General features: G+C 40.7%; 1 protein-coding gene across 1 annotated transcript in view; it reads left to right on the forward strand.

Moving 5' to 3' along the window:
* TDRD9 (tudor domain containing 9) overlaps window positions 1-12,159 on the forward strand; it is a 109,047-nt gene that overhangs the window by 39,210 nt on the left and 57,678 nt on the right. Inside the window, exon 8 of the mRNA XM_059915878.1 lies at window positions 3,794-3,897. Coding sequence (XP_059771861.1) covers window positions 3,794-3,897 — 104 coding nt within the window. The remainder of the gene's footprint in view (window positions 1-3,793; window positions 3,898-12,159) is intronic.

A 12,159-nucleotide genomic window follows, 5' to 3' on the forward strand; every position in this document is an offset into this window, starting at 1 on the left:
TCGGTAGTTGTGGCACGCAGCCTTGGTAGTTGTGGCACGCAGGCTCAGTAGTTGTGGCTCGTGGGCTCTAGAGCGCAGGTTCAGTAGTTGTGGTGCGCGGGCTTAGTTGCCCCGTGGCATGTGGGATCTTCCCAGACCAGGACTCAAAACCCGTGTCCCCTTCATTGGCAGGCGAGTTCTTAACCACTGCGCCACCAGGGAAGTCCTCTCCCAGCTTTTAAAATGACAGTATTTCAAAACAGAAAAGTTGAAAGAAATTTTGTAGTGAACACCCATGTGTCCATCACCTAGAGTCTACAGTTAACATTCACTTTGTAGCACTTCAGAAAAAACCCCAAACCTGTCAGAACTAAGAAACTAACACTGGTACGTTCCTATTAGCTGAACTTGAGTTTGTTTGGATTTCACTGGTTTTCCCTAATGTTCTTTTTCTGCTCTAGGATCCCACATTGTGTTTAGCTGTCATGTCTCCTTAGGTTCCCCTGGGCTGTGACAGTTTCTCAGACTTCTCTTATTTTTGATGACCTTGGCGATTTTTAGGAGAACCGGCCAGGTATTTTGTAGGGTGCCCCACTACTGGAATTCTTCTGATGTTTTTCTCATGAGTAGACCGGGGCTGTGAGTTTGGGGGAGGAAGAGCACTGGAGTGAAGTGTTGTTCCGTCACATGGTGACCAGCAAAACGGCTCATCGCTGGTGACGCGGCCCGGATCTCCTGGCCCCGGTGGTGGTTACCAGGCTGCTCCCTTGTAATGTGACTCTGCCCTCCTTTTCTTTTTCCATATATATGTGTATATATATATTAGGTTAGTTTGTTTGTTTATTGTCTGTCACCCCCCTAAGGTTATGAACAGGGTAAGGAGAGACATTCTTTCCTTTTCTTACTGGACTCCGTGGTTGGAAACAAGTCTCTCTAAGTGCAGCCCGTATTCAAGGTGGAGGGGAGAGGGGGCCCGTATTTGTAACATTTAAACATTGTGCCTTGTCTGACCCATTTTGGAATATGAGAGTAATAATGCTTTACTAGTCTTTTCACCTGGCCAATGTCTGATTGACTTCTGTTGATGTGTGTTTTGTGTTGCATTCCTTGTGAATGTGCTGAGGAGTGGGGTCTGGCCTGGGCACGTGCCCCGAGCCCGTGTGGGCCCTGGTGGCGGATGGGTGCATCGTGTTCACCTGCTAGATGACACCTGGCCCCAGTGCTGTCCTGATCGGTGTCACTTAGGGTTTCAATGAACCGATACTCAAGATTTAACTCCGTATTAATTTTAAGCCTTACAGAAAAGGTGCTTTATGTGGATTCTATTATAATTTTTGGAGTCGGAGGGCCTTTGTTAAAATCACAGTTTTATTACCGTGATTAGTCGTGCTGTCGTGTGATTACTCAGCACGCTGTCCGTGTTGCGAGGGAGAAGGTCCTCCTCCTCCAGAGCAGTGGCTTCTCCACCGTGTGGTTGTCTCATCCCTTCCCACCTCCTTAGGGGCCTCGTCTGATTCACTGCCTTCCTCTCCGTGTCTTTCCTAGCATCTTTTCCACATTTAAACAGCGCTGAGTCTCTTTCATCTTAAAAGACACCCACGTTAGGTGCCCTGTTTCTCATAGCTTTTGCCAGACTTTGAACTCCCAGTGCCCACTTCTCTACCCCCCGCCCCCCACTCACTGCCGCCTCTCAGCCAAGCCTGCACCCCCCAGTGTCACTAGTAACCGCCTTGTGAAGTCCAGAGCACTCGGCCCTACACCCCCTGAGCTCTCTAATATTTGACACTGTTGGCCACTTTGATTTTCTTGAAACTCACCCTTCCCTTGGGTCCCATGATGCCCTCCTGGTCTTTCTGTTACCAACTCCGGCTGTTACTTTCAGTGTCCTTTGAAGAGCGCTTTTCATGCTTCATTTTCAACTTTTTTTTTAATTGCCAAAAAACCCTCACAGAACCGGCCCGTAGGAAAGGACATAAAATGTAATCGCGCACTGGGATGAATTGTGGCCACCCGTGATCTGCAGCCTGGTCCAGCAGCAGAGCATGGCCCACTCCCCAGGCCTCCCCGTGGGTTCTTTTTGGAGCACGCTCCACCACCCTAGAGCATCACGGTTCTAGAACTCTGCTTGGTTTTGCTGTAATCCATTTGAAGGGGATTTGGGAGGATGGTTGGGACGGGTTCCTTCCCGGACAGGCCGACTAGGATGGAGGCAGACAGGCGGGGCTCCGGGGCCTCAGCTTGGAACAGAAACACCATGGTTGCTGAACACTGGGCACCGGTGGGCGGGCTGACTGGAGCTACCCTGGCCCCGCCTGTGTGGATAGCCGCGCTTCCCTCCACGGTCCTGCTCCCGACTGAGCACGCCCTCTGCAGTGCACTTCACTCCGCTGCCTGGCCACACTGTGCCCTCCGGGAATGCGGACGCTTGTCTGTCGTGTCTCCTCCTGGTTTCCTCTCCGCAAACAGAAGGGGATGGGTTCAACAAGTGGATGGGTGGGCTGTGACTGGTGTTATGTCCTTTGTCACCTGTGTCAAGGCTGGCTTGGAGAAAGCAGGGCTATGTTTGGTATCTTAGCAGTGTGTTCAAAAAATATTCTCTGGGCTTGTATTCTAGAACTCAGTGAAATCACTTGTGAACTGATGTCATGCTTTTCCCGCAGCTTGCTTGTAGGAAAACAATTCTTGATGGGTTTGGATCTACTGTTGGAGTTTGTGAAAAGTATACCTTTTCTTCTACTTCTTTTTTGTCTCGTTGTGTTATGGTAAATACTAGTTATTGTTTGGGTAAAGTAGAAAATTATTTAAAGGTTGAATGTCAAGAATGCTTATTCAAAATTATTGATTAAATAAAAGTCAATTTGTCATACTTATATTAGTAGAATTGTAATTCTAATGAAACATGGATTATTTGAATACTAGCTGACTTAATTTACTCTAAGTAAAAATTGGAAAAGGAGTTTCTCCTGAAGTCTTCTGATCTGTTCTTCACAAAATCAAATGTTGTGTCTTTCATACAGTACTTGGTAAGTAAAATTATTAAATAAACAAAAAAGCTGTCTTATTCTTGGTGAAAAAACTCAGTATGGCTATAAAATAGATTCTATGGCAACAATAACATAACGTAATGCTGAATATTCTGGAGAGATACGCAGTGATGACCTTGGTCCTGTGAACGCTCTCAGCTCAGACTGGTAATTCTAACCTCACCAGGGGGTCTATGGATGTGGTTGAACCCCAGTGTTCCAGAGAAGCACCTGAAGGGCAAGTTTAAAGGAACGGGGCTCCATGTGGCTTTGTTTTAATGCACAATTAAAAGTAGTCTAGGGACCCCCTCAAAAAGCTTGGTAGCTATAATATGACATGGTTATATTATTACTGTAAATTGGCGGATACAGATGGGCTGTTGCCTTTTCCTGGTACTTGTGATTTTTAGGGCTACTTTCCACGTGATGCTGGTGCAGTCCTCAGGCTCTCTGAGGTCGAGGGCATGAGCATTGGCTCTGACCAGAAGCTCTTCCTGGCTCCACCGGCATTTGGAGCAACTTTTTCTTTGTTTTAGGAATAGATTTCCCGCCAGAGGTCTCGCTTCTGTATGTGTGGACCCTGACTCCTCTGTTGCTCCTGCGACGTGTGTGCCGTGGGTGTCAGGCCTTGAGAAGGGCTTGATGCTTAGCAGGCACCAGATACTGGCTGCAAACCAGTTTTGCCATGTTTATTCGGGGTATTTGTTATGGTGGTAAACTCACGGGTCACCCATCCGACCCCAGAGTTTCCTTGGTGATCCTGTTTTGGCTTTTCCTCTTCCTCTTTCTAGCTTTCCCCTCACCTCTTGGAGGAGCCAGTGATAACCAAGGACATCTATGAAGTCGCTGTCTCCCTCATTCAGATGTTTGATGGCTTGGACATGAAGGAGAGTGGGTAAGAGATGCTCCACTTGGCAGTGTACTTGAATGTATCTGAGAATTAAGAAATCTTTATTCGTTTTGAAGCTTTTTACTGTTTTTATAATAGTAACTGTAGATACTGTTTCAGTAGTCACTGTGTATGTTTTAAAATAAAGTCAGTATCTTGCAAATTTTTTTACTGGAAACTTCTATTTTAAAGTAGTTAAAATCATGCTAAGAACAGTTTAGGACTGACTGTGTTTAAAGCTAGAAACTGCAGCCTGAAGATAGAATAGTTTTTCCAGACACGCAGAAGTCATGTCAGGGCTTCCCTGGTGGCACAGTGGTTGGGAATCCGCCTGCCAGTGCAGGGGACATGGGTTCGAGCCCTGGTCCAGGAAGATCCCACATGCCGCGGAGCAGCTAAGCCCGTGAGCCACAACTACTGAGCCTGCGCTCTAGAGCCCGCGAGCGACAACTACTGAGCCCATGTGCCACAACTACTGAAGCCCGGGCGCCTAGAGCCCATGCTCCGCAGCAAGAGAAGCCACCGCAATGAGAAGCCTGCACACCGCAACGAAGAGTAGCCCCCGCTCGCCGCAACTAGAGAAAGCCCGTGCACAGCAACGAAGACCCAACACAGCCAAAAATAAATAAATAAATAAACTTAAAAATAGATAAAACCAAAAGCTAATAAAAATCTTTAAAAAAAAAAAAAAAGGAAGTCATGTCAGTCAAGTCACTCACAGTCCTAAGGTAAAACTTAAAGGACCATATTAGGAGAAACTGTTGAAAGCCTTTCTTTGCCTTTGTTTCCGTTTACTGTAAAGATATATTCCCGATTCTAAGCAGTTTCCCATTGTAATCCAGACGTTTTTTCATTTAGCTGGCTCTTTGAAACCTAGAACATATTTATTTTCCCTTAAGGACAATTTTAGGTTACAAGTGGTAGTTAGAGTCTTTAATTTTCAAAATATTATACCATATGAAGACCTTTTAATGTGCTCATTTGGCTACAGCTCATAAATACCATTTATATATTGGGACAACAAACAGAATATAGATTCCACCTCCTCATAGTAACCAGCACTCGGTTGCTGGGAAAGCTGTTCTCTTATAGGCCCTAGACACACACAGACATGGTATTTCTCGTCTTTTAGTTGTTATTTGTGTAACGTAAACATACAGAAAGTGTCAAGGTATTCATTGTCTTACATTACTGGTGAACAGTACCTTGCAGTGAGGTGGCTGTATTCTGCGCCTTCAGAATAGATTTCCTGCCAGACATTTCACTTTCGTGTGTTCGGATTCTGACTCCACCGTTTCTCCAGTGACGGGGTCAGGGATGTGCCAGGATCTCCGTGTGTCGGGGGCCTTGAGTAGTGCTTGACACATGAGTTGGAAAATCCAACTTACATGCAGCTCTGTTTTTAAGCTCCCACAGTTTTTTTTTTTTTTTTAATATGATCAGTGTGTTTGGCTTTACTCAAATATATATCATTTTATTCATCATTCTTTCATCTTAGACTTTCCTTTTTTTACTTTTTCTAATTTCTTAATTTAAGTAACTTTATTGAGATATAATTTACATATATTAAATGCACCCATTTTTTATTGTCTTTCAATATTTTATGATATTTTCCCATAGTCTTCTGGCTTCTCTTATTATGGTGAGAGGTTACCTTTTGGTTCAGCTGTTCCTTGTAGGTAAATCTGCCTTTGCCTGGTTAACTTTCAGCCTCATTCCTTGTCTTTTTCCTGTGGTTTGACTGCTGTGAATAGGTGTGGCTGTCTTTTCATTGATCTTGCTTGAGGCTCAGTGGACTCAGGGAGTCTGAATGGTGGTGGCTTGGGTGCTGCCCAGCGACCTTTCATCCAATAGTATCCACTGATGCTCTCGCCTGGGTCATTGGTACATTAGTGAGGTTCTGATTTTATCACTTGTTCTTACTATTCTCTGAGATTGTTGTATAAAGAGGCATTTTCCTTTTATTACCCTGCCTCTTTTCTCCTTATCTCTCTCTCTCTTTTCATGTCACAGTGGACTCGTGGATTTTTTTTTTCCTTTTAAATAGATTTTATTTTTTAGAGCAGTTTTAGGTTCAAGGCAAAATTGAGCAGAAAGTACAAATAGTTCCTGTATACCCCCTCTCCTACAGATGCACAGCCTCCCCTCCTATCAAGTCTCCTACCAGAGTAGCACATTTGTTACAATTGACACATCATTATCACTCAGAGACTATAGTTTAGGGTTCACTCTTAACCCTAAAGATTCCTAGAAATCCTCTGTGTTTGACCTGTTCATCCCTTCCTCCTCCATAACCTCTGGCAATCACTGACCTTTTACTGTCTCCACGGTTTTGCCTTTTCCAGAATGTCATAGAGTTGGAATCGTACATATTGCAGCTTTCAGATTGGCTTCTTTCACTTAGAAATAAGCAGTTAAAGCTCCTCCATGTCTTTTCAGGGCTTTTTAGTGCCGAATCGTATTTCATCATCTGGATGCACCACGGTCTGTTTATCTGTTTGCCTACTGAAGGACATCTTGGTTGCTTTCAAGTTTTGGCAATTGTGAATAAAGCCACTATAAACATCCAAGTGCAGGTTTTCGTGTGGATGTAAGTTTTCATTTCATGTGAGTAAATACCAATGAGCGCATTTGTTAGATCATATGGTAAGAGTATGTTTAGTTTTGTAAGAAACTGCGAAATTGTGCTCCCAAGTGGCTGCACTGTTTCGCGTTCCCACCAGCAATGAACAAGAGTTCCTGTTGCTCCACATCCTCACCAGCATTTGGTGCTGTCAGTGTTCTGACAGTTCTAATAGGTATGCAATGGTATCTTGTTTTAATTTGCATTTCCCTGATGACATATGTTGTGGAGCATCTTTTCATAGGTTTATTTGACATCTGTGTGTCTTATTTGGTGATGTGTCTTTTCAGGGCTTTTGCCCATTTTTTACTTGGATTGTTCATATTCCTATTGTTGAGTTCTAAGAGCATTATATATATGTCTAGGATAACAGGTCTTTTTATCATGTATGTGTTTTGCAAATGTTTCCTCTTGGTCTGTGGTTTGTCTTCTCATTCTCTTGAGACTCATGGATTTTATTTATTTAAAGTGTCAAAGTTAATTATAATCAGTTTTATTTTTTTAACAATCAATTGTCCAAAATTTGGCCAGTGGGAGCCTTTGGTAAGTTGGCTCCTGTATTATTTGACATGACTTCCTTAGTTTTGGGGCATTTATTTGCTTTCTGGCACAAGGTGTTCCAGGCCATTCACCGTGTTCTTTCCCTGCACTAGACCAAGAATCATTTCTCCAAGGAACTGATTCTTGTAGTGAGGAATGTTTTTAGAAAACATTTGGATTCTAAGTGTGCTCATTGCTGCTGGGGTGTCTGTCATTGCTTCTAAGTCTTTTCAGTGGCTGTATCTGGAAATGTATTATTTATTTATTTTATTGAAGTATAGTTGATTTACAGTGTTGTGTTAGTTTCAGGTGTACAGCAAAGTGATTCGTATATATATATATATATATATATATATATTCTTTTTTAGGTTCTTCTCCATTATAGGTTATATTCCACTGGAGTAATATTTCATTGTATACATGTACCACATCTTCTTTATCCATTCATCTGTCAATGGACATTTAGGTTGTTTCCATGTCTTGGCTATTTGAATAGTCTGCTGTGAACATAGAGGTGCATGTATCTTTTTGAATTATAGTTTTGTCCGGATATATGCCCAGGAGCGGGATTGCTCTATCATATGGTAATTCTATTTTTAGTTATTGAAGGAACCTCCATACTGTTCTCCATAGTGACTGCATCAACTTAACATTCCCATTAACAGTGTAGGAGGGTTCCCTTTTCTCCACACCCTCTCCAGCATTTGTTATTTGTAGACTTTTTAATGATGGCCATTCTGACCGGTGTGAGGTGGTACCTCATGGTAGTTTTGATTTGCATTTCTCTAATAATTAGCAATGTTGAACATTTTTTCATGTGCCTGTTGCCCATCTGTATGTCTTCTTTGGAAAAATGTCTATTTGGAAATGTCTATTTCTGCCCATTTTTCGATTGGTTTTTTTTTGTTGTTGTTGTTGGTAATGTATTTTTTAACTGCCATACATGAAATGATATTTCAACTCAAATTTAATATTGTTCTTTTCTTAGCTTTTCTTTTATATGTTCGTTACTGAACCAAACTTGGGTCTGCTCACCCATGTGCACTAAAGCCAATCTACTGACACTGGTTGTGGTGAAGGAAAGTGCAGGGTTTATTGCAGGCGCCAAGCAAGGAGTCCAGGCAGCTAATGCTCAAAAAGCCCAAACTCCTTGAAAGCCTTTAAAGGCTTTTAAAGACAGGTTTTTAAAGACAGAGTGGAGGAGGGAGTTGTGGGGGGCGTGATCAGCTTGTGGACACTCTTCTGATTGGTTGTTGGTGAGGTAGTCGGGAGTCAACATCCTCAGCCTTCTGGTTCCAGCTGGTCTGGGGTCTACAGGCTTGTGGTCACCATGCAGTTAACTTCTTCCACCTGGTGTGGGTTTCAGTATCTGCAAAACAGCTCAAAGGACGTGGCTTAGAATAGTACCTCTCACCCTTGAGGAGGAACTAAGGGTCCTTGACTTTGTTTAATGGCTAAACTATTATTTTGTCTTGCTTGACTGTTTTCCTTTGTTTCTGCATTTTCTCACTTCTCTGATTAAATTTGCTCTTTGGAACTCTCGGAAGGCCTAGGAGGCTAAAGTGTTTCTACAAATAAGAGGCAGGTGGAGGACATGGTGTGTGTGTGGGGGTGGTTTCTGTTCTGGGAAGGCCCCATAGGGTCCTGCTTGATTACATTTTTAGTGCTTTTCTTAAACACCAAAACTTTTGGTTGCTAAAGCATTATTTACTTTTTTTTTTCCCCATAATATAATAATAAAATAGTTTAACAAGTAAATAGTGATAGTCCTTCTAAAACTAAACCTGTGAGTGAAGTATAAAACTGCTTTGCTGTTCCTTTTGTTCTTAGAATATATCCTACTGGATATACAGTCAGAGAGAGCTGTTTTCAAATATTACTTTAAATAATAATTCTCTCTGTTTGGTAATCAGTTTATTTTACACCTAGGTTCATTTGTTTATTAGTTGCCTATTTAAAACATTTTAAAGAACCCTATTTTAATTTATTATTTGCCATAATTTCCTTCCTTCCACTTTTTTGGTTTACTTTGTTGCTGTTTTCTAACTATTAAATTGATTGTTATTTTAGTTTCATCCTTTTATTTTATTGATAGAAGTATTTAATCCATGAATTTTTATCTGGTGACTTCAGTGATTGTATCCCATATGTTCTGATGTGTAGTGTTTTTGTTATTATTTTTGAGACAGTCTCAATTTTGGCTTATATTTCCCCTTTGACCCAAGAGAAATTTAAAGTTTTTTGATTAAAGGGCCTTTAAGCACTTTTTACTAATAATGTCAAGTTTGATGGAATTGTTATCATAAAATATTATTTGTATTATTTTTGCTTCATGGAACTTAAGTGGTTTTTTTTTTCTGTGATCTAGCACATGGTCAGTTGTCATGAATATTCTGCATGCCCTTGAAGTGACAATTTTCTATTATCAGAGTGAAAAGTTTAACATATGGTCATAAGTTGCACACTATCCATTATGTTGTTAGCTTTTTAAATTTATTATTTTTTTTTACAATTTTTTTTGATGTGGGCCATTTTTTAAAGTCTTTATTGAATTTGTTACAATATCGCTTCTGCTTCATGTTTTGGTTTTTTGGCTCCAAGGCATGTGGGATCTTAGCTCCCCGACCAGGGATCAAACCAGCACCCCCTGCATTGGAAGGCGAAGTCTTAACCACTGGACCGCCAGGGAGGTCCCTAAATTTATTTTTTGACCCTTGGAATGGTCGTGGAATGAGACTGGTGTGTGAAAGTCTCCTATTATTAGTGTATTTATTTTTCTCCCTTCATCATGTGTGGTTTCTGCTTTGTGAAGAGGGCTGCTCCAGTCTTTTGCTGCTAGATACTCATAACTGTCACAGTGTCGTTGTGAACTATGGCCTTCCACTTTATACTGTGCCCTTCTTTGCCTTGCTTAATGCTGTGGAGTCTAAATTCTACTTTGTCATATATCAGGATTGCAACTCTTGCTTTCTTTTGTTTGTCTTTGCCTCTAAAATCTTTACCATCCATTTGTTTTCATTTTCTGAATTGCTTAGGGTTTAAATGTGAGTTTTGCATATAGCATAGAGTTGGTTTTGCTTTGTGAGCCACTTGAAAATCTTTTTCTTTTGCTCATTGGCTTCAGCCGTCCAGGCTTACTGATGTGTGACTCATGTGTTCAGCCTCAGATACGTCACATTTATTGCATGGTCCTTCCTTTTCTTTTCATGTTTTGAATTTTTTCTTGGTAGTTAGGAAGGTTTATAATTTTGTTTTTGTGTTTACCTTTAATACCTTTATATAAGGCCCATAGTGTTACATAGGCTTCTGATATTTGGGTTTTTTTTCCAATTTTTTTAAACTGACATACAGTTTATTTACAATGTTGTGTTTTAGGTATACAGCATACTGATTCAGTTTTATATATGTGTGTATGTATGTGTGTGTGTGTGTGTATGTATATATGTACTTTTTCAGGTTCTTTTCCCTTATAGGTTATTACAAAATATTGAGTATAGTTCCCTGTGCTATACAGTAAGTCCTTGTTGGTTATCTATTTTTTTTTTGAATTTTTGAATTTTATTTTATTTATTTTTTTATACAGCAGGTTCTTACTAGTCATCCATTTCATACAGATCAGTGTATACATGTCCATCCCAATCTCCCAGTTCAGCACACCACCCCCACACCCCGGATGCTTTCCCCCCTTGGTGTCCATACGTTTGTTCTCTACATCTGTGTCTCTATTTCTGGCCTGCAGACCAGTTCATCGGTACCATTTTTCTAGGTTCCACATATATGCGTTAATATGTGATATTTGTTTTTCTCTTTCTGACTTACTTCACTCTGTATGACAGTCTCTAGATTCATCCACGTCTCTACAAATGACCCAATTTCATTCCTTTTTATGGCTGAGTAATATTCCATTGTATATATGTACCACATCTTTATCCACTCGTCTGTTGATGGGCATTTAGGTTGCTTCCGTGACCTGACTGTTGTAAATAGTGCTGCAGTGAACATTGGGGTGCATGTGTCTTTTTGAATTATGGTTTTCTCTGGGTATATGCCCAGTAGTGGGATTGCTGGGTCATATGGTAATTCTGTTTTTAGTTTTTTAAGGAACCTCCATACTGTTCTCCATAGTGACTGTATCAATTTACATTCCCACCAACAGTGCAAGAGGGTTCCCTTTTCTCCACACCCTCTCCAGCATTTGTTGTTTGTAGATTTTCTGATGATGCCCATTCTAACTGGTGTGAGGTGATACCTCATTGTAGTTTTGATTTGCATTTCTCTAATAATTAGTGATGTTGAACTGCTTTTCATGTGTTCCTTGGCCATCTGTATGTCCTCTTTGGAGAAATGTCTGTTTAGGTCTTCTGCCCATTTTTTGACTGGGTTGTTTGTTTTTTTAACATTGAGCTGAATGAGCTGTTTATATATTTCGGAGATTAATCCTTTGTCCATTGATTCGTTTGCAAATATTTTTTCCCATTCTGAGGGTTGTCTTTTCGTCTTTTTTGTAGTTTGCTTTACAAAAGCTTTGAAGTTTCATTAGATCCCATTTGCTTATTTTTGTTTTTATTTCCATTACTCTAGGAGGTGGATCAGAAAAGATCTTGCTGTGATTTATGTCAAAGAGTGTTCTTCCTATGTTTTCCTCTAAGAGTTTTATAGTGCCCAGTCTTACATTTAGGTCTCTAATCCATTTTGAGTTTATTTTTGTGTATGGTGTTAGGGAGTGTTCTAATTTCATTCTTTTACATGTAGCTGTCTAGTTTTCCCAGCACCACTTATTGAAGAGACTGTCTTTTCTCCATTGTATATCCTTGCCTCCTTTATCATTGATTAGTTGACCATAGGTGCGTGGGTTTATCTCTGTGCTTTCTATCCTGTTCCATTGATATATATTTCTCTTTTTGTGCCAGTACCATATTGTCTTGATTACTGTAGCTTTGTAGTATAGTCTGAAGTCAGGGAGTCTGATTCCTCCAACTCTGTTTTTTTCCCTCAAGACTGCTTTGGCTATTCGGGGTCTTTTGTGTCTCCATACAAATTTTAAGATTTTTTGTTCTAGTTCTGTAAAAAATGCCAATGGTAATTTGATAGGGATTGCATTGAAT

This window comes from Balaenoptera ricei, chromosome 2 (assembly GCF_028023285.1).
Source record: "Balaenoptera ricei isolate mBalRic1 chromosome 2, mBalRic1.hap2, whole genome shotgun sequence".
Taxonomy (NCBI): domain Eukaryota; kingdom Metazoa; phylum Chordata; class Mammalia; order Artiodactyla; family Balaenopteridae; genus Balaenoptera; species Balaenoptera ricei.